At 46.4% G+C, this 15898-nt stretch overlaps 1 protein-coding gene across 5 annotated transcripts in view; it reads left to right on the forward strand.

The window, feature by feature from the left end:
- The window catches only part of ERG (ETS transcription factor ERG), a 236656-nt gene extending 221399 nt beyond the window's left edge, over window positions 1–15257 (forward strand). For all 5 annotated transcript variants that reach the window (XM_061167307.1, XM_061167302.1, XM_061167305.1 and 2 more), the window contains 4 exons: window positions 2562–2630; window positions 3288–3344; window positions 4000–4047; window positions 13344–15257. In XM_061167307.1, coding sequence (XP_061023290.1) covers window positions 2562–2630; window positions 3288–3344; window positions 4000–4047; window positions 13344–13864 — 695 coding nt within the window. In that variant the 3' untranslated portion in view covers window positions 13865–15257. The remainder of the gene's footprint in view (window positions 1–2561; window positions 2631–3287; window positions 3345–3999; window positions 4048–13343) is intronic.
- Window positions 15258–15898: the final 641 nt, after the last annotated feature.

Consider the following 15898-nt stretch of genomic DNA (forward strand, 5'->3'; position numbering starts at 1 on the left):
ATCTGATTTATCCCTCCCCCACCTTAGGAAACCATAAGCTTGTTTTCTATGTCTGTGGGTCTAAATCTATTTTGTATATAAGCTCCTTTGTATCATTTTTTTTTAAGATTCCACATGTAAGTGATATCATATATGTGTCTTTCTCTCTCTGCTGCTAAGTCGCTTCAGCCGTGTCCAACTCTGTGCAACCCCATAGACGGCAGCCTACCAGGCTCCCCTGTCACTGGGATTCTCTCTGTCTGGCTTACTTCAATAGAGTGATAATCACTAGGCCCATCTGTGTTACTGCAAATGGCATAATTTAATTCTTTTTTAATGGCTGAGTAATATTCCATTGTGTGGTTTCTCTGGTGGTTCAGTGGTATAGAACCCATCTGCCAGTGCAGGAGATGCAGGTTTGATCCCTGGGTCAGAAAGATTCCCCTGGAGAAGAAAATGGAAACCCACTCCAGTATTCTTGCCTGGGAAATCCCATGGACAGAGGAGCCTGGGAGGCTATGGTCCACAGGGTCGCAAAAGAGTCAGAGATGACTCAGCAGCTAAACACCAATCTTCCATTGCGTGTGTCCCGCATCTTCTTTATCCGCTGGTAGTCAGTGCTCCCATGTCTTGGCTATTGTGAGTAGTGCTGCTATGAACAGTGGGGTGCACGCGTCTTCTCTAATTATGGTTCTCTCCGGACATATCCCCAGGAGTGGGATTGCAGGGTCATATGGTAGCTCTATTTTTTTTTTTTTTTAACACGAATCTGATAAAATGCAGATTCTAATTCAGTAGACCTAGAGTGAGGTTCTGCATTTATAACAAGCTCCCAGATGTTACCAGTATTGCTGGTCCATGGAGACACGAGGACCTGGAGCATATTTCTGGATTGTCTTGCTTTTTCACTCTGTAGATAAAAACCCTGTCGTCGGTGTGACTGTCTGCTCCTGTAGTGGGCTAACATACTCTTACAATTGCCCTCCTAGATGTTTCTTTCTGAGACAGTTCTCAAATTGAAACTCTGGCTAGCCATTTTCTAGCCAAAAGGCAACTAGATGAGAATCCGTGTGCAAATGCCCCCAGCGACCGAAGTTGAAATTTAGTGGTAAATTGATAGCAGCTGCAGATTTAACTCCCCTGTGTAATCCCAACATCAGAAAAATGAGACTCCGAGGGACTGGGTGGGAAACGCTTCCAGTCCCAACATACAAAAGTACCCGTGGAGAGGGAGTGGTACGCAGCAGCAGAGAAAGTGATCAAACTCAACCGAAGCTCTGGAGAGTAGGATTTCACAGACCACACCAGTCGAGATGGTCGTAGCCAAACAGACCAAATAAATTAGGGCAATTCTGTGTTGGATTTCATGTTGCATTTCATTGCTTGTCTCTCTGGGATAGGAAAATGGAAAGAGACATGTCTTTTGCAACGTAAGTCAAGCTTTTTGAAGACAGACCCACCAAATGGCCAACTTTAAACCAATTTTAAAATCTCTCCACATGAGAGTGTATAGCCATCTCCAGGTGTCTGGCAGCAGGGCACCTGCTGCAGGACCTGGGTATGGCTTTCAGCTGGCCCAGTGACACACGGCGTTGAACCTACCGATCCAAGAAGACGTAGATATGAAATGGCTCTGTCATAAGACTGCATGTACCAATAGCTTTACGTAGGCACAGTCAGTAAGAGCATGCATAATAACATTTCTGGAATATATTTTAAAGGAAACTTGAAACAACTTAGAGTCATAATCATAATAGAACTTGCACTGAGGGTGCCGAAATATAATTATTCAGTTTGCATATGCGAAGTGTGATGAAGGTTTATGGGACAAGTGACAATACATTATAAATACCAAAAAAAATCATTGGCATATACTTCAGCTCTATGATCACTGCTGATATGTTGCGGAGGCAATACTATTTCAGTCTTACTGATGACTTCATGAGATTCCTTTTAGGGAAATCCTAAATTGATTTGGAGCAGGAGAAAAAGTAGACATTTGCACAGAAAAAGAGCTAGTCCCTTAAGACTGATTTAATAAAAGTGGATGAGGGGGAATGAGGGGTGGCTGAGAGAGGCAGGTGGCAAATAAAGAAGGCAGTCCTCTTTTCCAAGAAGAGGAAGGAACATGAATGCCATTTGGTGGATTTAGGGTCAGGCCTTGAGCAGGATCCGTTCATTCATCAATACCGCAGGCTGTGTTTCAGACAGGTCATGCACATAATAAAGGGGTAATGGACTTCAGTCAGCTCAAGCTGGAAGCAAAACAAATAGATTGTAAGAAACTTGATATGGCCTTGACCTATGATTGCAGTAAATTATTTTAGGGGAGTCCACCAGCTCCCAGAGAATCTGTCCATGGGAGTTTTCAGATTAATGGGTGAAAATGGGTTAGATCAATAAAAGATACGAAGTTATCTTTTGTAAATAAAACATAAATCTCATGAAACCCAGATTGAATGTTTCTTTGGATCACTGGGTTTTCTCACTTATTCTAATAAACACAAACTTTAAAAAGCATAGAAAATAGCTATTATCAAGCTACATCATTGATCTTTTAGTCATTTTATTTGTCTTTACAGATTTACCTTATGAACCACCCAGGAGATCCGCCTGGACCAGCCACGGCCACCCCGCCCCTCAGTCGAAAGGTACGGTGTTGGTTCCCGCTGCCTTGAACCCTCTCATCACCAGGCAGTGGGTGATGGAGTAAATGATCATCTCTTTAGCCAGTTTGTGCTTTTTCAACATACAACGTGTGTGTCCCTTTGGCCCCAAAGTGCAACTGATCTTTAAATGCAATGATTCATTCTCTTTGGGGATTAGACATATTTCTCTAACAGAAAGAAGTGAACAATGTGATGTATTTCCACATGAACAAATACATGTTTCATGGGATGCTTTGAGTATGGATTAAACGCCAGGTCATTTCCCAACCTTGGCCATGTTTAAAGTATTCCTTGCTTTATTTTACTTTCCTAGTAATTTCCCTTTATCTATTTATTTTAGAGGGCAATTCATTTTAATTTGTTTTGTAAACCATCTCAAATTTTCTTTTTAGTTTTGGAAAAAATGGGGCACAAATAACATTTTAAAATAAGTTAGAAGGCCTTTGTTTTGCTGCTGTGTTTGCATTTGATTTTGTTAAAAAGGAAAATTTTTCCTTACCCTGAGATGCTTCTTATCATAAGATTAGGACTCTTGTGTTCATAACTGAGATAATTGGTGGAATGATGAACAGCAGCACCAAAATCTAGTAGTGAAGCACAAGTTATGGCTAATCGTCTCTTTCATTTTTGGATTTTCAGCTGCTCAGCCATCTCCTTCCGCAGTGCCCAAAACTGAAGACCAGCGTCCTCAGCTAGGTATGTTTCAGGGAACCTCTTGATGGTCATAAAAGAAGAAATGGGCATAGCAGCATCTTTCTAAGATGTGTCACTTTCTAAATGAAATTAATGTTCCTTTGTCTTCTTTAGGACTGTTCCATATGTAAAATGGGCACTAAATTACCAGTCTACTCAATTGGAAATGATTGAGTTTTTGCTAAACCATTTACAAAATCTATGCAATAAATATGGAAAATACATTCCATCTGCACCCAGCTTCTTTGCGTCCTGGGAATTATTTGACTTTACCTTCCAGGCCACATACAACAACATCAGCCCATAAATGCAGTGGAAGGTTGCTTCTGCCAGCAAGCTGAGCAACGCAGCCAGTATTGTCCTGGGGACCATGGGGGACTGAGGACATTTGCCCTGTTTGTGTTCTGGGATGGAGAGAGCCCTGGACTGGATGTCAGGAACCCCAGGCCAAATCTGAGCTCAACCACCAGCTCGAGATCTTTACCTCCAAGCTTGTCTCAGATACACGTGACATCTTCTCTAACACAGGAAGTGGTGCTGGGGGACTTTGGTGTGGGAGGCATTTTCAGCTCTGAAATCTGGAAACACCAGCAGGTCAGCATCATTCTTGCCATTACATCCCACCTGCTCAAAACCGTGTCTTTTATTTTTGCTGCAGATCCTTACCAGATTCTTGGACCCACAAGTAGCCGCCTTGCAAATCCAGGTGAGACACTGCTGATGGTTTTGCTCTTAAAAAATTATCTTTTGGGCAGGAGCTATTTTGAACATTGAACCTGTATAGGCAAAGAAATCCCTTCCACTGAACAAATTTAAGTTGTTTCACTGGATTACTTGCCTAAAGGGAAAATAAGATGGTTGGGTTATAAACTTAACATTTAGCTTCAGCAAAGAGCATCCTTACCGAATCCAAGCTGTTTCAGCTTCCTAGGGCGGCTCTGCCAAAGTACTACAGGCTGGGGGCTTAGACATCAGACATTTATTGTCTCCTGGTTCTAGAGGCATGCGTGTGTGCTAAGTCTCTTTAGTTGTGTCTGACCCTCTGCGACCCACCAGTCTCCTCTGTCCATGGGGATTCTCCAGGCAAGAATACTGGGGTGGGTTGCCATGCCCTCCTCCAGGGGATCTTCTCAACCCAGGGATCAAACCCAAGTCTTGTACGTCTCCTGCATCGGCGGGCATGTTCTTTACCACTAGCACCACCTGGGAAGTACTAGAGGCCTGAAGTCCAAAATCAAGTTGTCAGGGTTCTTTCCCTCTGCGGGCTTGGAGAAGAATCTGTCTAAGACCTCTCCTTGGTTTGCAGGTGGCCATCTTTGCCTGCATCTCTTTACTTCTGTATGTTATCTCTGTGCCCAAACTCCCATTTCTACCAGGACCCCAGTCAAACTGGATTAGAGCCCGTGCAAATGACATTACTTTAACTTGATTACCCCTCTAAAGATCCTTTTCCCAATGAAGTCACATTCCAAGGTACTGGGCAAACCCAACATATGAATTGGGGATGGGGGGAGGACCACACTTCAGCCCATCACACAGCAGATAAAATGATATCTTTAAAAAAAAAAAGAACCTAATGACAACCATAAGACTTCAAACTGAGGCTCGTCATCAATGAATGGCCTGTGTCTGAACTCAGATGCCAGAGGAAAGCTCAGCTTCTTAATCGGCCATTTGTAGCCTGTCCCTTGCCAAGGATTGTCACCTGTCACCACACCTCAGTGCCAGCCAGATTGTTTGATTTGTTTGTGTTCGGGTCAGAACCAGCTGTGCTGGCATCCACTTCAGAAATGCACAGCGTCTGCTGCATATTCTCAACAGCAACTTCAGATGCCAAGATGTCACAGGCATGTTGCAAATCCCAGCTGGAATGTGTATTTCCTAAACGTTGAGGCCAAAATGGGGTTAGAAACGGGAAAATGTAGATTCTATATAAATCCCCACAAGGGAATCTATACTTTGGAAAATGGAAAATATCATTGTTATTGGGAGTTCTGCATCTTTGACGCTGAAGTTTAGTTAATGGTAACTAGTGCAGTAAATGTTTTTTAAACAGCAGAGAATTGAAAGGGTCAGTTTTGTTTATTGCATTAAATCCAGGCATAGACCAGGTGCTCAAAAATTATTTGCCAAATAAATGAATGCAAGGAGTAACAAGATACTCTCCTTCAGTCTCAAGGAGCTTCCACGGACACAGGTTTCCTCGGCATCCACCTGGTGACTACGTCTCCTGGGCCCATTCTTATGCCTGTGCTCAGCTTCCCATTTGCAACTGCCTCCATTGTTGTTCAGTCACTCAGTCTTGTCTGACTCTGCAACCCCATGGACTGTAGCACACGAGGCTTCCTTGTTCTTCACTGACTCCCGGAGTTTGCTCAAACTCGTGTCCATTGAGTCAGTGATGCCATCCAACCAACTCATCCTCTGTTGTCCCCTTCTCCTCCCACCTTCAATCTTTCCCAGCATCAGGGTCTTTTCCAGTGAGTCAGTTCTTCCCATCGGGTGGCCAGAGTATTGGAGCTTCAGCTTTAGCATCAGTCCTTCCAATGAATATTCAGGGTTGATCTCCTTTAGGATGGACTGGTTTGATCTCCTTGCTGTCCAAGGGACTCTCAACAGTCTTTTCTAGCGCAATTCGAAAGCATCAGTTCTTTGGCACTCAGCCTTTTTTATGGTCCAACTCTCACATCCATACATGACTACTGGAAAAACCATAGCTTTGACTACACGGACCTTTGTCAGCAAAATGATGCCCCTGCTTTTTAATATGCTGTCTAGGTTTATCATAGCTTTTCTTCCAAGGAGCAAACATCTTTTGATTTCATGGCTGCAGTCACCGCCTGCAGTGATTTTGGAGCCCAAGAAAAGAAAGTCCGTCACTGTTTCCATTGTTTCCCCATCTATTTGCCATGAAGTGATGGGACTGGATGCCATGATCGTAGCTTTTTGGGTGTTGCATTTTAAGCCAGCTTTTCCACTCTCCTCTCCCACCGTCATCCATAACCAGTCCCATAAAAACCATTCCTGTGTTTTGACATGATGATTATCAGTCAGGCTTCAGGAAGGCTGATCTGGCAGGAGCGTTCAGGAGAGATTAGAGAGGGGGAAAGGGCGGAAGCTGGAATGCTCTGGGAACGTTCATACAATAATGTGAAATAACAATCCAATAGCTCCCCTCCCCCGCCCCCGGCCATATCATGCCTGGGCAAATGCTTGTCTCAGAACACCACGATCTTCCTCCTGCAGAAGGGGAGTCGGAGGTCCCGATGAATGAGCTAACTTCTCCTGGGTCACGCAGCCCACCAGAAGAGAGGCCAGATTTGAACCCTGACTCTCTGCCTCCAAAATCTGCTTTAATATTTTCCGGCCCCACCACTGCCACTGAGCGAGCGTGGGAAGAGGGAGCTCTTGGAGAATGAGGACCCAGAGAATAGAAAGGAAGGATTGCCTTTCAGACAGCTGCTTCGGTGCTTGGGATGGGTCTACAGTCAAGGATGCAGAGCAGGAACCTGTCCAGCAGCACCAAACCAAACCAGACCGGCCCTTTCACCCACCCCGCTGGGTTAAGTGAAATATATACAGTTCTGTGCCCATGTCATCACAGATAAAGGTGTGGCTCGGTTGGTTACTTGGGGCCCAAGGGAGCTGTGTGCCCTTAGCAGAGAGCGTTTAGTACCTGGGGATGCCCACAGTGGATAGAGGAACTTGGGGGCAGAGCAAGGACCACTCACTGGCCTGGGGAAATGGAAGATGTCTCAGTACCCAATAGCAGCGCTGGCATCGTGAGCCAAGGCCGCACTTTATTCCACTAAGACCGTGTCTGCTGGGTCCAGGGAAAGTGGCCACATCCAGCTTTTTTTTTAATGTGGGCCATTGTAAAGTCTTTTTTGAATGTGTTACAATATTGCTTCTGTTTTATGTTTTGGGTTTTGTTTTTGTTTTTTTTTGTGTTTTTTTTTTGCCTCGAAGTATGTAGAGTCAGCTCCCTGACCAGGGATTGAACCTGCAGTCTCCCTGCATTAGAAGGCGAAATCTTAACCACCGGACTGCTAGGGAAATCCCAACATCCAACTTCTGACCCGAAGATAAAGACTTCCTTACTTAGTTTATAAAATGAAGTGGGCTTCCCTGGTGGCTCAGATGATAGGGAAGCAGCCTGCAATGCAGGTGACTTGCAGGAAACCCAGGTTTGATCCCTGGGTGGGGAAGATCCCACGGAGAAGGGAATGGCAACCCACTGCAGTGTTCTTGCCCGGGAGATCCCATGCACAGAGGAGCCTGGTGGGCTACAGTCCATGGGGTCACACAGACTCAGACACGACTGAGCGACTAACACTTTCACTTTCTCCATCCCTCCTTGGGCTGTGTGGCAGTTAGATTCATGGGGCCTCCCCCTCCTAAGACGAGAATGTCTTTTATCCTGCTGTTAATGAGAATGCCTCTTCCTGTTTGGTTCTGGTTGCCCGGTCTCTGATAAATAAATCCTTCACCACTTGAAACCGCTGCCTTTGCTCTCCACATGATGCAAACTTTAAAAACCATTTTAAATGAAAAGATGACCTCACGTGATGTGAATGCCCAAAATGATAACAGCATTTCCACATCTCCCTCCCAAATATGCATTTGGTGTGCAGTGGGGACCACATTTCTCCTGCTGAGACGAGTGTGTCCTTGCATTATGAAGTTCTGAATCAGACACTAGCGACATCGCCCCCTTTGTATCCCATCAGAGTGGCTTAGTGTTTATCATGGCTCCTGTGATGAACAGAAATTGCTTCTCCGGGAAAGTGCTTTCTTGGGAACAGGAGATCACTGCCTCCCTTGGGGCTCACTGGGGAGGCTTTAATGATGAGCGTGAAAGTGGAACCTGCTCCAGGCAGGGCCAGAGACCAGTGTTAGGGATGCTTTGGCATTGGACACGAGGTGGGAGTGTCCAGTCTTCTACTGAGACTTACCAACCGCAGATCCAGGGAGGGGACAAAGGACCTGAAGGGCCTGTGGAGGTGTGTGTAGAACCCAGGCCTGGAAGCAGGCCTGGAAGCAGGCCTGGAGTCCAGGTTCCAACCCTTGCTGACCTCTGGCAAGATCAGCCACTCTGCCTCTTGGGCTCTGATTCCTCACCTGCCGTGGGCTGTCACGTAGTTCTGGGGAGCGAGGGATTAAACAAACACATGGAACATCTTCAGAATGATGCCTGGTACTAGTTAGCTTCCAGTGACACTGGCCAGCCCTGAGAACACCACCATTCCCAGCTTCTGTCCCGCCAGCCTGCGATTTCTGGGGAGGAAGGAGGGTGGCTGGTTTCCTTTGGCGTCTCCTGTTTGTAGGCAAGGGTGATACCTTTCGTTAAACCCTGGTTACCAGCTCAGACAGATCATGATCCGAGCACTCATGCACTGAATTTGTCTTCATGGAGATCCTGCAAGGTAGTATGTTAATACCACCATGCTGATAGTATTACATCACCCCATTCTGCAGACAGGGACACTGAGGCATAGACGGCCGGGTGAGCCACCCCAAGTTCCGTCAAGAGGCAGAGCCAGGATTCAGCTGAGACGGTGCCGACTCCAAAGGGGTGCGTCCAGCCCTCATGCTTCCCTGTCCCCCCCACCCACCCCCTACTAGTCCTGTCTGAGCCACCCTGAGCCCTGGCAGAGCCTTCCATCTAGGACACACGCCTGCTGCCTTGATCTTGACGTGGTGGCGGGGGGTCCAGGCTGTGCACTTGAGTTTTTCTGCAGCATCTCTAGCTACTGCAGAAAATCCAACCATCAGCCCCCACAGTGCCCGCTGGGTCCACTCTGCTTTATTTACAGCTCTCTCCCTCGGTCAGCTGGGGGCCGAGGGTCCTCCTTGGGACGCCCCCTCCTGCCTGCCCCACGGCTGCTGAGTCACTCCCAGCTGTGCTTTTCTCTGTGGTTTATAAACCGTTTAGCTGTTTTGCCCTTTTTTGTTGCCCGGTTTGTACCTCTGTGCTACAGTGTTTCTCTTTTCTTTCTTTTTAATTCATTTTTATTATTGAAGGATAGCTGCTTTTCAGAATTTTGTTGTTTTCTGCCAAACCTCAACATGAATCAGCCAGAGGTATACATGTATCCGCTCCCTTTTGAACCTCTCTCTTCTTTTCTTTGAATCGGAGATGATGGTCCTCCCCCAGAATTAAAGGCTTACCTTTTGTTTTCTTTGAAGCCATGCCCCAGGCCCCTTCATCCCACGTGGCCTTCCTGTAGGTGGGCAGCCAACAGGCTTGGATTCCCCCTATCCCCAATCTTGCCTTTTTAGTTAATTACCCTGGACAAACCTAGGACAAAAGTAGCTACTCTTTACTGATGTTTCAAAGGGGGTTATCAGGATAGAGGAGAAAAGAGATGTAACAAGTTTTGTTTTTTTTTTCCCAAAGAAGGTGATTCTTGAGGTGCAGGTGATGAGGCTGTTGGATGGACAATAGGTCTTAAACGGGCTTCTGTTTTTACTTGTTGGTTTGGCTGGTGAGACACCCACTCTTAGACTACCTAAATCTTAGGTATTCGTGTTTTGGAATCTCTATTCTATATTCTAATACACACCTTTAATGCACAGTGTTACTGTTTCGACAGTAAAAGAAGGATTTAATAAATGGCTTTTGAAATGCTATAGCCATGAATAACTCAATTAATTTACCACCAACTATAACTCCTCAGCAAATATTGTGCCCCCTTGAGAATTCAAGCAGAACAAGAAGATCTGCTATAGACTGTGAAGGCGGTGGGTGTTGTTATATCACACTGAACAGTTAATGAGCTTGACATAATGTTGCATTTGATAGCATCTGCTTAAACAATGGGGCTTCCTGCTGGCTCAGTGGTAAAGAATTCACCTACCAATTCAGGAGACGGGGATTTGATCCCTGGTCCACAAAGATCCCTGGAGAAGGAAATGGCAACCCACTCCAGTATTCTTGCCTGGGAAATCTCTTGGATAGAGGAGCCTGGAAGGTTGCAGTCCATGAGGTCACGAAAAGCCGGACATGAGTTAGTGACTAAACAACAACAACTTAAAGATTAATCAGTTTACATTTATGGCTTTTTTTGGTAAGAAAGCAGGTGAATTTTGTTTTACAGATGTCTTATTCCCATATACCCTTGAAAGGCTCAGAAGTCCAAGCCCCTGTGTCTTAAAGGCTGATGGTAAATTAGTCAAAGGAGAAATTCCTCATCTATCCCTTGACCTTCCAGTTTCTAATCCTGAACTTAGGTCCCCGACTTACTAGTTAGAAACAGGAGAGATGAGAAAATACTTTTCTCTGCTGTTTTTCTCTTACACACGTTTATAAAAGAAGTGAGTGAGGGACAGATTCCCCAGAGACAATGCCAAGGTTTGAAGAGATGACAAGTATAATTTTGGCTGTTTAGGAAAATCTGTGTATTTTATACAAAATCTATGGGATTGCTGTCTCTGTGGGAGGAGGTTGACAATGAATATCTATTTTCAAACAACTCTGTGTGCTTATATTGAAACATATGTTAGATTGTTTAAATCAAAAATCCATGTTTTTCCCTATTCCCAAGTCATATATGGAATTTTTTTTCAAGTATTAATCCTTTAGTTACAATATGTATACTAAAACCATATGGTTTTCTCAAACTGCTCTTTGTATTTTTTAAAATGCATATTAATGAAATATTGGGGGCAGCAAAAATTGAGAACAGTTCGAATATGTGGCCCCCCAAAAGTGAAGACTTTACATTGCGATGAACTACAAGCTGTTAATACATTTCAAATGTGTTGCTAGAGTGAAAAAATGCTAATTTTCCAGAACGTATTCAGAAAAGGCTGACCTTTCTCACGATGCTATCGTATGGATAGATTCACAAACATGTCCACTGCATACAGCCAATGTGGAAACAAAGATTTATGAGCTGGGCTGTTTATATGGGGAGCTTGTGGACAGGATTTAGAGAAAACAAATTTATAATTGATTTTTACATTTCATCAATTCCCTGAAGAATTGGCAGAGTTCCTTTAATCATTTTATCATATCTATTGGTATTTACTCATAGTGTAACAAAAGGTCATCTCCTTGGTAACAAGCCCAAGGTGGTATCTGGGAGTTTGGGAGCAAAGACCTGCCTCTTACCTGTTTTCAAAGCTTCTAAAACCTGCTTAAAGCGTCTTAGCTTCTCCTGGCCACAGTCTGACTGTGGGTATTTGCATGCCTCTCTCTTTAAGGGAGCCATCAATCATCCTAAAGTTTTGTAGCGTAGAGGCTAGAATGATGTGCCTGGATGTTTCTCTGAATTTAATAAAACCTAAAAGCCACATCGCTAGACCCCCAGTGGGATCAAGAGAACTGTGTGGACACCCAGTCAAATGAGATCGCATTGACTCAGTTGGAGCCTCATTCTGCTCCCAAGAGGACTTGCAATCACTCATGGTTGCAGTGTTTTCATCTGAAAACTCTGCTTAACCCAACTGGCGTTGCAACGCAGGGGCAGCACATGGATTTCCGTTATGATGCATTTGCCTAAATACTGGAAATGGGTGATCTGGTTTGAGACATAGCCAACTTTTTTTTCTAAACTTCCTCATTTTGAGTGGGTTAATTCTGTTCTAGGAAAAGTTTTGACAGAATGGCTTTCTGCGTGCCAGCCCCATGTTATGTTAGAAATAACGGTGTTTACTTCCATTCTCTATTTTTTCCATAAACTTTTCGATGTTCATTTCCTAAATCTGACTTTTATTATTCAACTTGACCTAGCCAACATAAATGGTACTAAGTCATTATTGCCAGCCACATAATGCCAGCTTTCTGTCTCACAAAAGAGGAAAATTAAGTCTTCCCACCCCCAAAGCACAAAGTTGACCTGGCTGCTCTTCTAAGGAAGTCAGAAATGAAGGAAACCGACTTGAACTCTGCCCTGTGGGAATTCTTTGCATTCCCGAAAGGACTTGGATCGGCCTCTATATCTGTCTGGTCGTCACCAAGGATCATCATCTTAGGCCAGGTTCCTTAGATGCAGAGCTTGGGCTGAGCATACTTGGGCAAGCGATTCACGAAGGGTATGTTCTCGAGGGAGAGGATGCCGGAGATGGCAGGGGAGAGATTAAGGAAGCTTGTGGGCTTAGCTGGGCTTCCCAGGTGGTACCAGTGGTGAAGAGCCCACCTGCCAATGGAGGAGACATGAGAGATGTGGGTTTGATTCCTGGGTGGGGAAGATCCCCTGGAGGAGGGCATGGCAACCCAGTCCAGTATTCTAGCCTGGAGAATCCCCTAGACAGAGGAACCTGGCGGGCTGCAGTCCATGGGGTCACAGAGAGTCGGAGATGACTGAGCCACTGAGTGTGCATGCATGTGACCTTAGCGGGAACCTTGCTTCAGTCTGACCCCATCCATGCTAAGTCCCGGGCATGACCAGCATCACAGAATTGGTCCTTCTTTGAGGGCAGGGGGCTGACCTCTGGATTTCTTTGTCAGTCCATCAGGTCATGGGCTACTTGGTTGGGGGGCAGGCGGGGGTTGAGGCAGCTCCAGTTTGGCCAAGGGCAGTTCTCTGGAGAAAGGGGGTTGGTGCTGGGGGACAAGATCCACCAATGCCCCCAGCCCAGAGGGATGGGCGCACAGCCTGCTAAAGGAACTCTGCATGGGGCTTTCCAGGTGGCACTAGTAGTAAAGAATCCTTCTGTCGGTGCAGGAGACACAAGGGATGCTGCTTCGATCCCTGGGTCAGGAAGATCCCCTGGGGAAGGGATAGGCTACCCACTGCAGTATTCTTGGGCTTTCCTGGTGGCTCAGACGGTCTAAAGAATCTGCCTGCAATGTGGGAGACCTAGGTTCAGAACTTTGGGTTGGGAAGATGCCCTGGAGGAGGAGGGCATGGCAACCTCACTCCAGTATTCTTGCCTGGAGAATCCCATGGACAGAGGGGCCCTGGCGGGTTGCAGTCCATGGGGCCGCAGAGAGTCGGCCATGGCTTTGCACACCGGTGTTCTCACGAATGTTGTTTCCTTCCCCCACCTCCTCAGGGAGCGGGCAGATCCAGCTGTGGCAGTTCCTGCTGGAGCTTCTGTCTGACAGCTCGAATTCCAACTGTATCACCTGGGAGGGCACCAACGGGGAGTTCAAGATGACCGACCCGGACGAGGTGGCGCGGCGCTGGGGGGAACGGAAGAGCAAGCCCAACATGAACTATGACAAGCTCAGCCGGGCCCTCCGCTACTACTACGACAAGAACATCATGACCAAGGTCCACGGGAAGCGCTACGCCTACAAGTTCGACTTCCACGGAATCGCCCAGGCCCTCCAGCCCCACCCCCCGGAGTCCTCTCTGTATAAGTACCCCTCGGACCTCCCTTACATGGGCTCCTATCACGCCCACCCACAGAAGATGAACTTTGTGGCCCCCCACCCCCCAGCCCTCCCCGTGACATCGTCCAGTTTTTTCGCCGCCCCGAACCCGTACTGGAATTCACCCACGGGGGGCATCTACCCCAGCACCAGGCTCCCAGCCAGCCATATGCCTTCGCATCTGGGCACTTACTACTAAAGCCCCCAGCAGAGGCCTTTCCCAGCACCTGTGTAGACACCCATCCATTGCTACAAACTCTTATCCGAGACCACGAATCAGAAGTGCCTCAAGGGAAACGCGAACGCTCGACTGGGGCAGGGGGAGAGAACCAGAGACTCTGAGCAGGAGGGACTTACTAAACCATGACTACAGAGATCAAGAGGATGCTACCGGTGTACACGGACAGGTAATCTGTGGACCGACCTTGTAAAAGACACTGTAAGTAGAAGCGTGACGTCATAAGGACAAAGTGCCAAAGAAAACATTCTGAAGACGTGTATAAACCTTAATAGAGTAGTCCTTGGGAATCCTGCTAGTGCATTAAGCAGGGATTAAACTCAAGCAATAGATACCACACAGTCTGGACCTAACATGCCATTTCTAACGTCATTGGAAGGAGAACTACCTGTATTTAAAAAGAGAAACATATCAAACACAGAAAAGAGAGGAGAGGGAGGCTCCGGTGGCCCATCGATAGACACTGTTAACGGAACTCATCGGCATCTGCTGTCTTGGGTGAAATCAGATTCTTGCCAATGGATGTGAAGAACAACCCGAGGCTTCCAACTCCTTGATGATAAGACGGGAACTCTGAGCCAGAGGGTGGGACTGAGGAAGTGTGTGGAGAGAGAGCATGTGGGTGTGGGTGGAGGAGGTGGGAGAGGAAGACACGGGAAGGAGGAGGGAAGGACTAGGAAGGGAGCTCCTCGAGCCGTGCAGACTGGACTCGGGATGGTGTCGGTTCTGCAGAGAACTGCGTCGTGGAGGCTTGAGGCTTCATGCGGCCAGTGTTGTACCAAATCCAGTGTTAGGAGGAAGGACGCAGCGTGATGGGGGCAGGGCACGTACAGTAGGAGAACGCGGAAACAAAACCATGCATCTCTTTTTTGTTTTGTTTTGTTTGTTTGTTTATCAAAAGAAAACCCGTAACTGGAATTGTCTGATATTTAAAAAGAAACATTCAGGACCTCATCCTTAGGCGGAGGGCTCTGCTCTCCACGGGGTCAGGTAAGCGCTAGCCTTCTTGGCTACCCCAGTCTGAAACCGCCTGGGTGTCGGGGCGAGGCAGCCTCCAGTTTTGCTTTTGAGTCGCGAACGCTGTGCGTTTGTCAGAATGAAGTATGCAAGTCAGTGGTTTGTTTTTTTGTTTTTTTTTCCTTTTTATATAATAATTATATAACTTATGCATTTATACACTACGAGTTGATCTCGGCCAGCCAAAGATACACGACACAAGAGACAATCAATGATCTAATGTGGCCTTGAACTTTAACTCTGTATGCTTAATGTTTACAATATGAAGTTACTAGTTCTTAGAATGCAGAATGTATGTAATAAAATAAGCTTGGCCTAGCATGGCAAATCAGATTTACACAGGAGTCTGCCTTTGCACTTTTTTTTTTAAAGTAACTCAAGTTGTTTAATAGAAACTTGTGCTGTGTGGAGGTGGGTTTGGTGTTAGAGGTTTTGTTTGTCCGGGAACTCATGCAAGGGAGTGCCAAGGACTTAGCACATTTGGCACCTGAATGGTGTGGGCCTCTCCGGGGCCTTCTTGCCAGCTCACCCTGTCTAGGGCAAGAAGACCAAAGGTTTAGCCTGGGAGCCTCCAGGCTTAGGCCCAGAGTGGAAAGAGGCCTCTAAAGCTGGGGTGGTCATTGACAGATTCCAGATCCCCATCCAGTCACAAATCACCCTTCCTTCCTGCATGAAAGCATCTATTGCATGGTGAACACACGCTTGTTCTCGGCGCAAACTGTGTTACTGTCGGTAAATAAAGCATCACAGACAGCGGCAGTGTCTCACTTGAACGAGACCAGGGACGGCTTCTAAATTCACCATCTGGCTTCTGCATCAGAGGCTCTCAGCGGGTAGCCTGTGGCCTTGACCTTCCCACACCAGGATAATCTGGGTACCCTGGTCTGGGATTGACCAGTCCTGAGCCTGACATGTGTTCAGACACTGTTTATTTCTCTGATCCGAAGTCCGTCCCGCTTGACTCCTTCCTTTTCTCTC

Source organism: Dama dama, chromosome 19 (genome assembly GCF_033118175.1).
Source record: "Dama dama isolate Ldn47 chromosome 19, ASM3311817v1, whole genome shotgun sequence".
NCBI lineage: Eukaryota > Metazoa > Chordata > Mammalia > Artiodactyla > Cervidae > Dama > Dama dama.